At 32.3% G+C, this 16,381-nt stretch overlaps 12 protein-coding genes across 12 annotated transcripts; 6 read left to right on the top strand and 6 right to left on the bottom strand.

The window, feature by feature from the left end:
- Positions 1-245: 245 nt before the first annotated feature.
- Positions 246-2,369, bottom strand: ELE39_003508 (uncharacterized protein; the record flags this gene model as incomplete). The annotated part of the gene is made up of 1 exon (XM_067346494.1): positions 246-2,369. One exon carries the CDS (start codon positions 2,367-2,369, stop codon positions 246-248), a length of 2,124 nt encoding a protein of 707 aa, XP_067202823.1.
- Positions 2,370-3,112: 743 nt separating this feature from the next.
- Positions 3,113-3,733, top strand: ELE39_003507 (uncharacterized protein; the record flags this gene model as incomplete). The annotated part of the gene is made up of 1 exon (XM_067346493.1): positions 3,113-3,733. One exon carries the CDS (start codon positions 3,113-3,115, stop codon positions 3,731-3,733), a length of 621 nt encoding a protein of 206 aa, XP_067202822.1.
- Positions 3,734-3,783: 50 nt separating this feature from the next.
- ELE39_003506 (uncharacterized protein) lies at positions 3,784-4,278 on the bottom strand (the record flags this gene model as incomplete). The annotated part of the gene is made up of 1 exon (XM_067346492.1): positions 3,784-4,278. The coding sequence occupies one exon, from the start codon at positions 4,276-4,278 to the stop codon at positions 3,784-3,786; it is 495 nt and encodes a 164-aa protein (XP_067202821.1).
- A 429-nt stretch (positions 4,279-4,707) lies between these two features.
- On the top strand, positions 4,708-5,356 carry ELE39_003505 (uncharacterized protein; the record flags this gene model as incomplete). Its single annotated transcript, XM_067346491.1, has 5 exons — positions 4,708-4,838; positions 4,866-4,932; positions 4,991-5,046; positions 5,138-5,212; positions 5,263-5,356. 5 exons carry the CDS (start codon positions 4,708-4,710, stop codon positions 5,354-5,356), a joined length of 423 nt encoding a protein of 140 aa, XP_067202820.1.
- A 388-nt stretch (positions 5,357-5,744) lies between these two features.
- On the bottom strand, positions 5,745-7,358 carry ELE39_003504 (calmodulin-domain kinase 1; the record flags this gene model as incomplete). The annotated part of the gene is made up of 1 exon (XM_067346490.1): positions 5,745-7,358. One exon carries the CDS (start codon positions 7,356-7,358, stop codon positions 5,745-5,747), a length of 1,614 nt encoding a protein of 537 aa, XP_067202819.1.
- Positions 7,359-8,790: 1,432 nt separating this feature from the next.
- Positions 8,791-9,627, top strand: ELE39_003502 (uncharacterized protein; the record flags this gene model as incomplete). Its single annotated transcript, XM_067346488.1, has 1 exon — positions 8,791-9,627. The coding sequence occupies one exon, from the start codon at positions 8,791-8,793 to the stop codon at positions 9,625-9,627; it is 837 nt and encodes a 278-aa protein (XP_067202817.1).
- Positions 9,628-10,113: 486 nt separating this feature from the next.
- ELE39_003501 (uncharacterized protein) lies at positions 10,114-10,740 on the top strand (the record flags this gene model as incomplete). The annotated part of the gene is made up of 1 exon (XM_067346487.1): positions 10,114-10,740. One exon carries the CDS (start codon positions 10,114-10,116, stop codon positions 10,738-10,740), a length of 627 nt encoding a protein of 208 aa, XP_067202816.1.
- Positions 10,741-10,757: 17 nt separating this feature from the next.
- Positions 10,758-11,588, bottom strand: ELE39_003500 (methylase; the record flags this gene model as incomplete). The annotated part of the gene is made up of 1 exon (XM_067346486.1): positions 10,758-11,588. The coding sequence occupies one exon, from the start codon at positions 11,586-11,588 to the stop codon at positions 10,758-10,760; it is 831 nt and encodes a 276-aa protein (XP_067202815.1).
- A 767-nt stretch (positions 11,589-12,355) lies between these two features.
- Positions 12,356-12,766, top strand: ELE39_003499 (uncharacterized protein; the record flags this gene model as incomplete). The annotated part of the gene is made up of 1 exon (XM_067346485.1): positions 12,356-12,766. The coding sequence occupies one exon, from the start codon at positions 12,356-12,358 to the stop codon at positions 12,764-12,766; it is 411 nt and encodes a 136-aa protein (XP_067202814.1).
- Positions 12,767-13,095: 329 nt separating this feature from the next.
- ELE39_003498 (uncharacterized protein) lies at positions 13,096-13,975 on the bottom strand (the record flags this gene model as incomplete). Its single annotated transcript, XM_067346484.1, has 2 exons — positions 13,096-13,353; positions 13,646-13,975. 2 exons carry the CDS (start codon positions 13,973-13,975, stop codon positions 13,096-13,098), a joined length of 588 nt encoding a protein of 195 aa, XP_067202813.1.
- Positions 13,976-14,777: 802 nt separating this feature from the next.
- Positions 14,778-15,329, bottom strand: ELE39_003497 (ARF1 2 like small GTpase; the record flags this gene model as incomplete). The annotated part of the gene is made up of 1 exon (XM_067346483.1): positions 14,778-15,329. The coding sequence occupies one exon, from the start codon at positions 15,327-15,329 to the stop codon at positions 14,778-14,780; it is 552 nt and encodes a 183-aa protein (XP_067202812.1).
- A 643-nt stretch (positions 15,330-15,972) lies between these two features.
- On the top strand, positions 15,973-16,341 carry ELE39_003496 (uncharacterized protein; the record flags this gene model as incomplete). Its single annotated transcript, XM_067346482.1, has 1 exon — positions 15,973-16,341. The coding sequence occupies one exon, from the start codon at positions 15,973-15,975 to the stop codon at positions 16,339-16,341; it is 369 nt and encodes a 122-aa protein (XP_067202811.1).
- Positions 16,342-16,381: the final 40 nt, after the last annotated feature.

Below are 16,381 nucleotides of genomic sequence, written 5' to 3'. Positions count from 1 at the left end.
AGAGGATGAACTAGATAAATTAGAATCTAATGAGTATTTCTATGATCCACTTGAAAGTCCAGAAGAAGAGATTAAACGACTTAATAAGCTTCAAAGTAAATTTGTTAACACTTTAAATTATCCAAACCCAAATAATTATAGCTATCATCACCATCCTCAATTTTCACAGTTTGGGAATTATTATAACTCAAATCAACAATACTACTCAAGCGCGAGCCTTAGATAGTTTGTATAAATAATTTCTATTAGGTTTTATTCATTCTTTTCTTGGAAATCTTTTGATCTTTATCTAGTTTGTTCTCCAACTCGCTTTTGTCCTCTTCAAAGTCTTTTTTTGTCTTTTTCTTCTTTGGAAAATTAAGCTTTGCTTTACTAACCTTTTCAATATTGGCAACACATGTATTGAAAAATTCATTTTTTTCCTTCTGATCTAACAACTTTATGGAGAAGAAATCAACTTCTCCTTCATCAATAGTGTTTTGGTTTTCCTGAAGAATATCTATTTCCCTGTTGTTTGAAAGCATTAAAGTTGCTAGAAATGATCTGCATACTTGCCACTTAGAGAGCCCATTAGTTACTTCTTCAAACCTTATAGGCTGCTGGTTTATAATGCTGAATTCCTTCATCCTTTCAATAATTTTTTTCCCTTCTTCATGAATGTTGAACTCAGGTCTAGAGTTTTGAACTTGCAATAATGGTTCCACGTGACCGGTCCATGTATTAATTCTTGCATGCAACTCTGACAAGTTCTGCTCAAAATCTACAATATCTGACAAATTTGAGTCACCAACAATCTGTTCCTCTTGACTTTGTCCATCCTCCATCAAATCTTCATCATCTTGGATGTAATCCTCTATTGGATCCAAAGCCAATTCTGGATCCGAAAGAACATCTTGAGTCTGCTCAAGTACAAATTCGGAAATTTCACCAACTTCAAGTTCGTTAAGTTCTGAAAGCGCGAGGCCATTATTATTCGAACTAGAATTTAACAATTCCCTCTTTTTCTTTTCCATATTACCAAAGAATATCTTGGAATGATATTTCTTCCAACTGGAGGCACTTTCATTCAACTCTGGCTCCAATAATTTCAGATAGTCACAATCAGGGTCATTGAAGGTTAACAACTTCTCAACATTAAGTTTTGGAGGCTTCAAGTCTGAGAAATACGGTAGTTTTTGATTCCCAAATTTATACTTTTCTCCCTCAATTTCAGTTAAACCCATAAAGTAGGAACTTAAACTGTAAACATCAATAAAATCCAAAATGTCTTCCTTTTGAGATAAGTTTTCTAGAGAGATTGTATAATTCCTTGATGGAATTTTATAAGTCCTTCCAGACTTCAATGGTCTATCTTTACCAAGCTTCATATGCTCATCCATAAATACCCAATAGTCTTCCTTGTTCTTATCCTTACGTCCTCCAGTAACGCTCTTAAGATCCTGTATTCCCTTTTCGTCTGTATTATTTAATAGTTCATTTTCATTATTGTCAAAATCCTCAATATAATCTTGGCTTTCCATTTCCACTCCATCAATTTCCGCCCTAATATGTCCATTATTCTCATTTCCATCTACATCAGTATAGTAAGTACCATCATTCTCCTGCAATTCATGGTTTTGATCTTCTTTCTGAAAACTATCATAGTCGATATCATTTTCTGCAAACATATCACCCAAATACTCGTGTTCTACGACGGAACCACTTGAAGAAAAGTGGCCCAAATCAGCCTCATCCAAAAAAAGGGTATTTGATAATGTATCAATTCTGTATTGAGGCAGAGAAATACTGTTTCCCAAACTAGAAACTCCTATATAAGAAGAGTAAGAAGAATACTTTACTGAAGTATCGTCGTTCAAGCTGCTATTTCCAAACTGTTCAAATGGCAAGTTAATATTCTTCCCTGGCTGAACTAAGTTTATAGGTACTGAAATTATGTTAGACATTAAGAATGCTGTACTCTTCTCGGCTATGTTACTCTTATTTGTAAGTTGATTTGAAGAATTTGTATGTTCACCACTTCCTGGTTTTCCATCATTTAATTGGGACTTCCCAGTAGATAATAAATGAAACGCATCAAACACCAATGAATGCAAATGCTCTATTTTCTTTGAATATAAACTTGTTGAGTTTTGAATAATTAAAGCAGCTTCAACAAAATTAAACATTTGCATATAATTGCCATTATTACTATTAATATTTTCGCTATTATGCCCATAGCCGTTAACTTCTGAACTCTGGCCATAATTCATATCTTCATCTAGCAACTCTATTGCTGATAAATACTTTTCAAGCTCCGCTGAAACGTCAATATTCCAATTTAATGATGGATCCTTATTTTCAACTGATTTCAGTAATGGAATATTCTCCATTTTAATAAAATATAAATTTATGATTATCCATGTATCTTCAAACTGAAAAACTATTCGGATGTGTTAATCTTATTTAACTTGTTTTTAAGTTGAAAATAATCAACATACAAATTATTCTTAGTGGGGTGTAAGTTTTTTATAATCTTGCGAATACAAATTTTTAGGCGCGACTAATTATTTACATGATTTTTTCCCATTTTTTTTTTCAATTACGTTAACTTTTTTTAATAATAATGTGCCATAATATAGTATTATGACTAAAAGCTAATCTACCAATTAGCTGAAACACTATTAAATTCTTCCAGCCACCCCTCCCTAATTCAACTCATTTATACCACAAGCTGTTCTGAATTTACCTATTTTTTTTTATCGTTAGTCTCATTTATTATATTATTAACTTGAAACCTAAAATTAAAATATAGAATAAATTTTTGAAATTATTTTCATGTTTAATTTACCTTATTTTTTTTTATTTGCATGTGGATAAATATTTTTCTACCATACCGGGATGACAATAAAAAATTTGTTTGAGAAATTTGCAACGGTATTAAAAATTATGCGCTGACGTGGCCATTACTAATGCATTTACATGCAAAAAAAATGTGAACAGATGCAAAAAAAAAAATTATTTGATCAAATTTTGATAATTAATTGATTTACTATAATTAAATAAAAATTTTAAATATATTAATTTAACAATTTTTACTCTTAAATCATTTTTTCATGCTGGCTAATTATCAAGAATGCATGAAAATAATGAAAATGATTCGAGTATATTTAAATTGAACAAACTTCCTCAATTCCCAAGATTAGCCAGTTTAAATTTAAATATTTCTATTGAAAAACAGTCCGAAGAATTTGAAAAGTCTGAGCATAAAGAAAGTCATCCAAAATGCAAAAAAAAAAAATCCAGGGATTCTCTTCCTCAAAACGTTCATAATGAAAATACAATTATTTTTCAACTTGGGTCAAGTATTTCAAAGAAAAAATGTGTTGACGCAATCAAAAAAAAGGAGATAGTCACAGAAAAAGAGTCCTATTTTTCAAGAAATAATAACCCAGAAAAAACTACCTATATACAAAAAACTAAGGAAGAGTTACAGCAAATAAAAAAAAATTCTATTGAGAATATAGAAAGTATATACCAAAGCATATTGCTGATTAGTATAGAAATAAATAAATCCAGACAAGCTTTTTCTGAAGAAATTTCAAATATAATTGCTGAAATTAACCACATCAAAGAAAACCTTGTTGACTATTGGATAGAACTCACTTTGACTCAGGCTAAGTCAATGAATAATAATTCAGAAAGTAACAGCGATGCAGACACTGTGCTAAACCAAGCGTCAGCCAAGCAAGAATAATTCACATTCATCCGGAAAAATTTTAATTGCAATTACTAAGAAACCTAACATTAAAAAGTTATCATTATCTTTGAAGAGCAACCATCGCAAGAAAATAAATTGTACCCTTCTTCAATATGCCTCTTCTCTACAAGGATCAGCTCTCCACATCTACAAAAATAACCGAAAACTTCTTTCCCATCCTCATCCATATATTCAAGATCTTCGAGATTTACAGATTTATGCCAAACCGCACTATTATCGCTTCTCAAAGATTCATTAAAGGCAAACAAATCATATTCCTTTCTTCTTTCTGGATCCTTCAAAATGCAGTAAGCTTCGTATAACGCATGGTATTTTACTACTACATTACTGGCATTATTTCCTTTTTCTCCAGGGTCCGCTCTTATAGTCTCTTTTTCTTGATTCAACTCAGAGATATTCTTATCTGGGTGAAATTTTCTAACTAACCTCAAGAATGAAAGCCTAATATCTCGCTCAGATGCATCTCTTTTCACCCCAAGAAGTGAATATGGATTCAAAGCATTTTCCCTATTGCTCGTCATTTTCAATTTCCGCAAAAATTATTCAAGTAAAAAAAACTACCACTTAATTTCTTTATTTAAAAAGGATCCTATTTCAAACCCCAAAAGCTCAAAAGTCCTGTATCAAGCCTCCCAGTCTTCTAAATAAGCTCCTTCCTCAATTCACCAACTTATTCCCATTTATAACCTCCACAATATTGTCAGCGCCAGACTTTTGGCGCAAAAATCCCTTTTATAGATACAAAATTAGCATGTAACTCAATTAAGCATAAAAAATTATTCTCATTTAAAGAAATACAGTAATTGATTTACCAAAGGTGAATTGAGAAATTAAATTCTTTAAGAATGTATTTGAAGTAAGTTGGATTTTGGTCTCAGCTCTTAATAAAGATTCCTTTCATTTCTTGAATACAAAATTCTTGAATTAATTTAGATGATAACAATATCTACATGAGGAAGGGATCTTTTTGGCAAACGACCATTAGATTAGCTTGGAATTTAACTATTTCTTCTCTAATTCCTCTTTATCAATTATCTTTCAGAGGAGTCCCTTTACCATTAGTACATGAGGCAGCAGCAAGGTAAGTGTTTAATAAATTCAAATATAGATTTAAAGCTAAACATACTTTAAAAACATGTTATTTTAGAGCCAAATCAAAGAACAAGGCCGAGGATGTAAGTTTATTCTCTTAATTTTGTGAGTCTAGTTCGAGTAACTAATATTTTCTCTTAGACTTTCGAAGGACAAGGAACGACAGCTGACAAACCATTGCAGGAAGTGAATGATGTGTAAGTAACGAGCTGTCCGCCGCATTAAAACTTTCAATTAAACTAACAACCAATCTTATTTTCTATTTACTTTATTTCTTTCTTAATCTAGGTACCAAATGCCAGAAATGGTACAAATCCCAGGAATGTGTTCTCAAGAAGGAGCAGATAGTATTAAGAAATTAGCGTAAGTTTCCGTACACTCTAATATCATTATCAATCATTTTATTCCTATAGTGAAAAGAAAAGAGGATACAAAGAGGATAATGGACAAGTTGAGAAAGAATCAGAGCAAAAACAAAAACCAGATACCGATACAAATGATAAGTAAAGCAAATTACCAAACACTAGAGATTGTCCCTGTAATCAGTTAAATAAAAGGGGGAAATTTTTTTACAAAACAGAAACTAAAAAACCTACTTTGTAGTAGATATACGTAAAAATTTGATTGTTAATGATATATTCTGGTACAAGAATGAACTCCTAAAAATCTAAAATTGATCCTTTGGATTTATCCAAACCCATTCTATGAGTACAACTGAATTAGTAAAGAAAAATTATTTCAATCATAGCTTTCAATAATAATTATTTCTCTATCCTGCTCTATCTTTTCCTTGTTTTCTATAATAGTATATACATGATAATGGCTTTTACTGAAAATAAACATCGTGGGACTCGTAAATTCCCCGCTACTTGTTAACACAACATTCTCAAATCTCTTATTCATTCTTGACAAAATTTTGAAGCATCTCTACAAACTCATTAAAGTCCACTTCCCCATCCTTATTGTTATCAACCTGTTCAATTATTGACTCTAACTCTTCCATCTGTATACTGCTATCAGCCTGTGAAAAGAGCTTGAAAAGTTCCTTTGTAGAAATCTTGCCAGAACCATCCTTATCAAACATTTTAAAAGCTCTTTCCATCCTCTCTTTACTTAATAAAATCGTTCTATCTATTGCAGAGGCAATGAACTCTGAATACTCTATAGAACCTGATCCATCCATATCTAACAATGGCATTAAGCTATCAATCTGATCCTCTATTGTAGAGCCTTCATTCTGAATTAAAGAGTTGGAATCCACCCCCTTCAATCTCATGAATTCGTGGTAGCCGCGAACGAGCTCGTCTCTGTCCAGCATGCCATCATTGTTAGTATCGAGCTTCCTAAAGATCTCTGTAAGCTGTTTCGTCTCGTCCAAAGTTGTCAATTTGCTTGCCATATATAGTAAAGCTGCTTGAGCAAGCTTCTTTTCTGCCTGGAATTGACGAATATTTGTCATTGCTGATTCTAATGAAGGCAAATCGCTAATTGTTGGAGTTGCCCTTGAATACTTCTGAATCCATGGATGTTCCAAGCATTGTGTTGCAGTAATTCTCAAAGAAGGATGGAAAGTTAACATCTTTCTTATTAAATCCTTGGCATCATCAGAAATACTCCTCCATTGGGGAAGGTCAAAAGCATACTTTCCTGTCTCGACTCTCTTCAAAATATCGTACTCATTTTTCCCATAGAATGGAGGTGTTCCTGACAAGAGAATGTATAGAATCACTCCAGCTGACCATACATCACATTTCTCATCATAAGTGCCTCTCAGAACTTCAGGAGCTATATAGTAGGCAGTTCCTATTCTATCCTTCATCTTAGTATTTTGTTGGAAACATGTGGATAATCCGAAATCTATGATTTTTATATCGCAATCCTTTTCCTTAGATTCTAAAAGTATATTTTCCGGCTTCAAATCTCTGTGTACAATATTATGTTTATGCATATAAGTAATTCCCGAAAATACCTGTTTAATAATTCTAGCAGCATCATGTTCACTGAATCTCTTTCTCTTAATTATTTCATCGAAGAGCTCGCCTCCTGAGTAAAGCTCTCCTACAATATAGAAGCTGGTTGAATCCTCCAAAATCTCGAATAGTTTCATAATATTTGGATGATCAAGCTTCTTTAAAAGCTCAACCTCTCTCAAAATGGTGTTGGTATCCTTGTTCTTTGCACTAGCCTTGCTGATAACCTTGACAGCATACTCTTGTTGAGTTATTCTATCTTTGCATTTCAAAACCTCTCCAAAAGAGCCTTTACCTAGCATGCATACGATATTGTACTTTTCTGCAAAGGTACCACTACCACTCTGAACGAACATACCAGTTGTTACACTTCCTCTCTCTCCTCCCATGGCTCCTCTTTTAACATCTGAACTCTTCTTTGGTACTTGTGTTTGAGCTGGCTTTTCGGCTAAAGGTGCCTTCTTACTAGTAGCATTTACTACTACTTCTGCTGGTGTTCTAAGCCTTGTCCCTGTATTTCCTAATTGAGTATTTCCCATTGATAACTAGCCTTAATACTAGAATCTTCTGGATTATTCCTGAACTAAAACTTTAATTCAGTGTAGTTAATCTGAAAAATACTTTAGAACTATTTCTCCCTCGAATATAAACTTGTTTAGACCCCAGCTATCTGTCACACTTTAATTAAATTTTACCGTTGTTTTGGGTTCCGTATTATGTCTAGGCTATATATGTATAGAGTAGATAAGTGCATGTATACGATATATACAATATATATTGCAAGATTAATTAAATATAATATCTATGTTGGATAATCTTCTTCAAGTAAATGTTTGTCAATTAAATATTATTTTTATAATAAAGTATGTTATTCTTTCATTAAATATTTACTTTAATTGAATGAAGATTATAAAGATACCTGTTTTTTTTGTTAGAATTTCGTCTGAGATTGAGAAGAAAATATAAACTAATTTTAATTTGAATTTCAGAAAATTAATTGGAATGACAAAAATTTCGTACATGTACTTACAGAAATATTTTCTAACAGCTAACTAAAATAGTTATCAAACCTACTAGAAAAAAAAATGTGCTTTTTTTCTTTTCCAAAATATAATTAAATCATCAAGCAACTCAAAATCATCTTAGTCTAAGGAATACAAAGAATTTTTAATTTAATTGGTTTTTTAAAATTTTTACACGTAATTTAAGTTTTTAAACCGGTACTAATACATGCAATTTAGATTTGGCACATGCATGGTGTCTTTACCGCCACACGTGTTAAATAATTTAAAAAAATAACAAATGTGAATTTGGAAGAAAATATTGAATGAAATTAATAGAAAGAATTGATGGGAGGAGGGTGAGATGAAGTAAAAGAAAATAAAAATTTCCGAATGAATATAGTGAGCTGCTGCATTTAAGTTTCTTTATAATTCTGAGTTTATCCTTCTTGAGCGATTTAAAATGAAACTTTTAATTTATTTATTTCCGTTGGGCCCGATTGTGTGCGATTTTGTGTGCATTGAAAAAAAAATGAAATGTGTGTATCAATTTGCCCACAAAATAAATTAGGAATTGATAAAAGTTGATATTTATGCCACGTAACAAAAGATATAGGAAGTTAATAGGTTATTTTTGAAATCAATTAATAAGATATCAATTTGAATATTCAGAATAGTAAATTAAAGTTCCTATCATTAATAAGTTAGGTATCCCGAAGCAAGATAAGCCTTAGAATGTTAATGGAATGAATTAAGGTTGGAAATATGCTAAGAGGATATTTATTCGTTATAAAGCAGGCTCTATTATTTATTAGTAAGTTTAATAGATTTGAATTTTAATACTTTTATTAAAATAATTAAATCTGTTTAAATAGTCATTTTGGTAATAAAGGTAAAATCTGATGAGTACATTGCGAGTACAGGTATATGTGGGAAATGGGAAACTAAGGAAAAAATAAACTCTGAGCTAATGACAGGCTCTGAGCTTAAGACTCCAGTTTCTGGGTGTCAATGGCTAGGATATAACAGAGTTCACATTAGAGAAAGCAGAACATACAAGACCTCTCCCAAAAAAAAGGTAGAATTTATGAGATACGAATATAATTCCACAAGTGGATGCGAGCTTGAGAATTATTCGAGGCAAATTATAGGATATGGGGATTGGGATGTAAATTCGTATATAAGAGGAAACCATACGCTAGTAGATGTAAGAATAAATTGGAGAAAGATAATAATAAGGTCAAGAATGAATAAAGTGAATATATTGGATGACATGAATAAGATTAACTGGTTATATAAATCTTTGGGGCCAGTTTACTTTTATGACCTAAATCTATTAAATATGTGTATAGAACACCTAACAGTAGTTCCGGATTACGATATTTCCGCTATAGATACAAAAAGTATTCAAATTGATGGTGAAACTATTCAAATTAGTAATGAAAAGCTAAATATTGACCACGTTCCAGATTCTAGAGTAGAAGAGGCGTTGTTAAGAATGGTAACAGGTTATAGTGGAAATGTAATTTCTGATATTGTTAAAAAAGAATTTAGTATCGAAAAAGAATGGGAGGAATTTTTTAAACACAAAAGCTCCAGAATGAGAAAAATTTGTCAATGGAATGACATTAAAGAGTTTTGCTTGATGCCCCCCTCCGAAATAATTCACAAAAATAGCTGTAAATTACCTTCCGTTGATCACTTAATTTCTAGTGATCTAGAAACCTTAAAAGTTGCACTCTATCCTTTTAACTCAACTCTACCGGACACAGACCTTATCGAATTTTCAAAGTACAAGGCATGCTAGATTTAAGATGTGATTTTTTTTCTTTTATTTTTGTTATATTGCTAATTTTATTTCCTATTTTAATATTTGTTTTGGCGCCTTTTACTACATGCAAATTTTCATTATTATTAGCAGCAAGTTTGTAATTAGAAATAAATGGGCGGGAATGCCTGTTATGTGTCATAATTGTCCCAATTAAAAATATTGAGGAAAGAAATGATAGAAGAGTATTAAATAGTTGAACTATCGGAGTACATAAAAGAGAAATAGTCTCCTTTTGCATAGTTTGATTGTTGAGAACTTTGTATTTTGTTCACACTTGAGTTGGAGCCTGTGGATCTAGATTTATTTGTGTAATTTGTATTTTGTGGATGGAATTGTGGTAAGCAAACAATATTGTTGTGCTGTGTGTGGTTTCTTTCCATTAAAACTGGAATTTATGATAGCAAAAAATAGATAAATTGGGATCAGAGATTAGCATTTGCATACATAAATGCCAGGATAGTCATGGAGGAGAGAAATATAGAAGAAAATAATCAAGATGATGATTTGTTTGGAGAAGACATTGCTTTTAGTAAAGAAAGCGTGGATAGGAGGTTAGGAAAGGTCCAGAAAAGGACTAGATTGACGAAAAAAGCGGGTAAAAATAAGGAAACACAGCAAAATGAAACTACTAAGAAAGTTGATAACAAGGATAGCAAACATATTCAAAATTCTGACGATAAAGAGTTTAAATTAAAGGGTAGTAAGAAAAAAATAAGAACAGAAGAGCCTGACTCGACTAAAAAGGAGAGGCAAAAGAATGAGCAAGCTTCGGAAGTCATCACAATTGAGGATGAAGAAGGGCAAAAAAGTGTAATAAAATTAAACGTTAAAGTATACAAGAGAAAAGAATCTGAAATAGTGGTAATTAAAACTTTGATTGTAGCATTGTATAGAACAGACCTAATTAAAAAGTTGGTAACATATATATCAAAAAACTTAAATCCTAAGCCAGCGAAACATTTGGAAGATATTAAGGTTTACTTTGATGGGGATCATGTAAATATGGAGATGGAAATTAAAGAAATAGGAATTGAGGATGAGGAGCAACTAGAAGTTAAAGTACCATTTGAGTGTAATTGGATTAAATGAATTAAAATGTATAAACGTTAATGATAAGGTGCATTTATTGGAGGTTGTATAGGTTCAAGTGAGCTAGTATATTCTGTCTCATATGTTCTATCAGGATCGTATTCAGAAAGATCTCCACAGGAAATAAAGGGAACAGTAAGTGGATCTGGGATTTTAAAACAAGTATTGGCCGGATCTTGTTTATCATCAAATTTGAAAAACCTACATACAATAAAAGCTTCTAGACTTGAATTTCTAGAACTCTCAGGCTTGCAACAATCGACTAGTTCAAAATAATAAAACATCTGTTGGTAAATTCTTGATATATTTTCCCCCCGAAAAATTTTTGCAACAAATGTCCCACCTTTCTTCATTAGTTTGGTTGTAATACTAAGCGAAGATATTAAAAGTTGGTTTTGTATATATTCATCAATATCATGTAATCCTGTCACATCTGGTGAGCCATCACATAATACCAAATCTGCTTTTTCCCCTTGAAAATATTCTAAAATTTGGTCCACTGTCTTTTGTGAAGTGATATCTCCCTTAATAATGTTAACGCCATCAATTGGAGCCATTTCTTGCAGATCAACAGCTACAATTAATGGCGTTTCCTCATCATTTGAAGTTGTATCACAAGCTTCTTTGGCCTGGCTTTCACTATACTCTGAATTATGAAGCAACTTTGTGCTCAAAACCTGACTCCAACTTCCAGGAGCTGCGCATAAATCCACTGCCCTTTTCACATCGTCAAATATATTATATTTTTCATCTATCTGGATTAACTTATATGCTGATCTCGCACGAAATCCTTCTTGTTTCGCTTTCCTATAGTAAATGTCCCTGCGATCTCTACTTAATTTACCCATTTGTAAGTTAAATATTAATTATAAATCCCTACGTTTGTTATTCCTTTCTTTCAAATTTTAGAAATAAATTAATAAATCCGGGTAAAGTCTAAAGGTACTTGCTAAAAAGAAGAATCTCTCAAAGGTTGATTATTCAATAAGCTTGTTTATTATAACAATTCTAAGCCTGAAATTTATATTACATACAAAAGTCTTTGAAAAAGAACCATTACTACAAACAAGAATCCGATCTAGAAAGAGATTCAGAAATAAATTAGGGTCCACTCCCGAAATACTAAATTTTGTGATTTTCTCCTCTCTATCCTTGTGATTTTATCTGCATTAACTTTTTTTCTACTTCAATATAATCACATCTATGGCGCCCAAATTTGGCGCTGACATAATTTATTGATTTATATATTTACAAAATTACTATCAGAAATTACATTTTTTAAAAATAAACCTGAAATAATTGAATTTAAATATAAACATATATACATACACACATGTATGTGTAAGTACTTTAGATAAACCCGTACCTATATTTTATCTCTCAGTCCAAAGTCTTTTTTTGCGCTACTAAATTTTATAACTAAATACTTGGAGTACCGAAATGCGCATACTGTAGACGAGACGGCTCATGTAAATCAGGAAATATTAAAGAATAAAAATACGGTCACGAAGACACAAAGGGAGTGAGAAGATAGATAAAATAATTAATAAAAAAGTAAATTTTCAGCGATTGTGAGCAAGATTTAGAATTTCATATAAATTAAAAGAAAACAATAATGGTTAACGTTAATTCGCCAAGAAAAGACTTGTCAGTTTTGGCACAATGCATGAATCCAGTAGAGGAGGAGATTCAAGAAGAACAAGTATTTCATCCCGACTCTGTTATCTTACCACCAGTGTCTGCTGTTCCGTTTGATTACTACCCATATTCCCCAAGATACAAGTATCCAGAAGTAACTTGTAGCTATCCATTTGTGTCTTCTCCACCATATGTAGTACATTATATGTCAAATTTGGGAGTTCCAAGTTTCTTCCAACAATTAGACATCAGTATTGAACAGAGAAGAAATGTGTTCCAAAGAAATTCAGGTAGAAATAGAGGTTTGCAATTAGAAAAGGGAGAAGAGAACTTTGGTAAATATTGGAGTGAAGCTCAACCATCACGCCCTTTGGGGTGCATGGGATGAATGGTCAGCAGGGCCTATGATAAGAGTACTATTCAATTCCATCTCATCCTTGAATTATCCGTTTGATTTTACAAAGAAATGATTAGAATAACTTGATTAACTAGATTTGTCTCAATTTATATTTCTAAACTGTTTCTAAATCTAGATATGTTATCTATTCAGGTATTCTCAAGCCACTTAAAATAGAGTTACTAAATATTTTATTTAAGCCTATAATTTTTTTTTCTACTTGTTTTTCTCTGACATATTGAGTACACGTAACAGTACATGCAAACTTGCATGTATTAATTACGTGTAAATAACATGAAATTCCTGAAGCAAATTTAATGTTATTCAGAAGCCAAGATTTTTTTGGGTAGGTTTATTTCAAGAAGAATTTTTTCAATAATTTTTTCAACTTCTTGCATTCCGCCCATTCCATATTCGCCACACGCCAACTTTTTTTCTATTGGGAATACTACTTTGTAACCGAAAGAAATTAGAGTGTTTATTTGCATCAAGGTAATTGGATGCTCCCACATAAAAGTGTTCATTGCGGGGCAAACTATTATGGGTTTCTTGAAATCCCAAGCTCTTGCAATATTGGTCTGAGTTTTAGTTAATTAATTAGATAAGAATAAGCAGGCTTTAAATGAGAGGAGAGCTTCTGTATACAGTCCTGTAATAGGTAGCTCATTTAATAAGTTTAAGAATAACAAAATTTTCGCATTTTTAGGTTATAATTTCAACTTCTCAATAATATGAAATGTGTAAGTTATGCATGTTGGCAGATTACCTACATTACATTTTACATCAGGACAATATAACCTGCCGTAATTATTAAGTTACGTTTGCGTAATCTATCAACTCCTCTACAAGTCTCTGCTTTAATTAACTTACCAAAAGATTATCGCAAAGCCCGTTAGATAATTTAGCTAATGTGTTTGCTGTTAAGGGAAGAATAATGTACAAATCAGCCCATTGCCTGAGGTTTATATGAAGAATATCATCTCCTATATTCACCCAGCTGCTGAATTCATCTTGACACTTTACTAATAAATCTAAAATAGAATCATTGAGGAAGTTTTTTGCCGAATCAGTTGCAACAATTTTAATCTCTATTTCAATTTTGTTACTAATAACAATTTCTTTTAGTCTTTTTACAAACTCATCAACTTTTATTGCTGCAACACTACCAGTTACTCCAATTAATATGTTTCTTTTTTTCATTCTTTTTTTCTTAATAGGGCACTAATTAACAACTTATCCATCTTACTTTGATTAAAAAAAAATAATAATTATCAATGATATATCATATAATCAATAAACAACTGTTAATCAAGGCTCATCATTAATCATATAATTAGCGTATTATTTTAAAATACGTACTACAAAAACTACTTGTGACGAAACTGCGCTCCACAGACCAGTGTGTGTCTGGCCAAACCCTCCCACAACCCGCTCTGCGGGCTAAACAGAGCGAAGGGGAGTTCAGCACGGCACGGTCCACGCCGCAAATAAAACACTCCCACGCCGGGAATCGAACCCGGGTCGCCCGGGTGAAAGCCGAGTATCCTAGCCCCTAGACTACGTGGGATTACGAAGGTACGGGCTAATTTTATAGTTATATCATTAAATAAATATTCAATTTCCCGCGGCAATGTATTTCCAGTTACAGTTAAAAACATTCAATTCAAAGAAATAAAATATTGCCTGGTTTAAATAATTTACCTTTTTTTTAACTCGAATAATTATAGTGGTAGTTTTTTCTCCTAATTTCTAAATTATTTTAAGGCGGGAAAACTGGCAAAAATATGTTTTAAATGAATACAATTAAATGATTGAAGGAGTCAATTAAAAGCATGCGAAGAAAAGATTAACTTATTGGAAACATTTTAATCTATTCGTTATTAGAGACTCCACTACTACTGGTAGACATATTAAGAGAAAAATGACTCTCAGTACATTCAATTTTAGATTTCTAGGTCTCAAACTAGGCATTATACTTGAAAGTAGAATTATCTAAGAGAGATTAGTTGTTGCTTCTAGAAGCAAGGGTTCTTGATAGCCAGTCGAGACCTTCGTAGAGACCATCTCCAGATGTAGCACAGGTAGACTGAATGAACCAATTTCTATTTCGGATCCCACTGAGTTGAAGTTTCTCAGTAATGTCAGTAGCGCTCATAGCGTTAGGAAGATCTTGCTTATTTGCAAATACTAAAAGCACTGCATCTCTTAATTCATCCTCTCCGAGCATTCTGGATAGCTCGTCTCTTGCATCATTGATACGTTCCCTATCGTTACTATCAATAACAAAAATCAAACCGTCAGTATTAGAATAATAGTGTCTCCATAAAGGTCTGATCTTATCTTGGCCACCAACATCCCAAACTGTGAAGGAGATATTTTTATATTCAACAGTCTCAACATTGAATCCAATGGTTGGAATTGTTGTTACTACCTCACCCAACTTTAACTTATATAAAATTGTCGTCTTTCCTGCTGCATCAAGTCCAACCATGAGAATCCTCATGTCCTTCTTTCCGAACAAGTTTCTCCATATTTTGGTCAGTGCTAACCCCATTTCTGCCTTATAAACTTTCTACCTTTATTAATCCTATGCTAGATTTTCTCAAAAAAACTAATGTTTAAAGATCACTTTCCAATCTTGGATAATCTTTTCTCCTCAAGACTCTGTTTTATTTCCTCGGAAATAATTTGTTTTTATACCTTGATCTTGGCATTTGCCCCACAGGCGCTTATTTATCCCAGTATACATTTTGCCGGTTCCTCTAGCCAAATTGATAATTTTTATTACAGCCATTATATTTTACCGCAATCTCACTTTTCCTTCAAATCCCAATTTGTCTTTACTACTTAACCCAAATTCTAAAACATAAAACTCCAAGTACATCTAAAACTATATTTTCCCCCAATTCTTCTCCTCTCTGCTCTTTTCCACACACACCCATTTCTTTCTAACCTTCTTTTTATTATTTTCATGCCATGGTTTTCCCGCCTGAGTGACTATGGCGCCAACTATTCTGTATGCATACATAAATGCAATATGTGACAAAGAAAAATATTGAAAAGTAACATTAAGGAAATAGAAACAATAAGAAATTTATTCTAAAATTGAGGGAAATAAAATGACCTAAACTTAGTTTCTGCTCAACTCTTTTAATTAAAAACTCAATTTCTAAGCATTTATAGTAAAGATCGCTCAAATGTTTGATTTTATTAATAGATATGTTGGAGAGGTAACAAATGCAAATGCATCCGAAAATACAGAGGGAACTTCAAGCGAAACAGGCTTAACACCTCCTCCTGAAGAGTCTAGTGATGAAGAAAGTGACGTAATTAGTCACACTATGGATTGGGGCTTCCTTGATTACGTTGAACACTTATTAATGCTATCTAAATCGGATGAAGGAGAAGATTTGGAAGTCACTAAAACCAAGGTAATTCAGAACTCCTGGTCATCTATTGATAACAGAGCCTTAACTCTACACAAAGCACTATTAATTAAGGTAAGTCTAAAAGTATTTGCCTATTTGCTTCTTTTAACTGCTAAATACTTACCTACAATTATCTAATCTACTCCACCCAAATCTCCCTGCTAATCTCCCTATTTCA

This window comes from Cryptosporidium sp. chipmunk genotype I (genome assembly GCF_004936735.1).
Source record: "Cryptosporidium sp. chipmunk genotype I strain 37763 chromosome Unknown contig_54, whole genome shotgun sequence".
Classification (NCBI taxonomy): domain Eukaryota; phylum Apicomplexa; class Conoidasida; order Eucoccidiorida; family Cryptosporidiidae; genus Cryptosporidium; species Cryptosporidium sp. chipmunk genotype I.
This window is presented reverse-complemented; position numbering and strand designations above follow the sequence as displayed.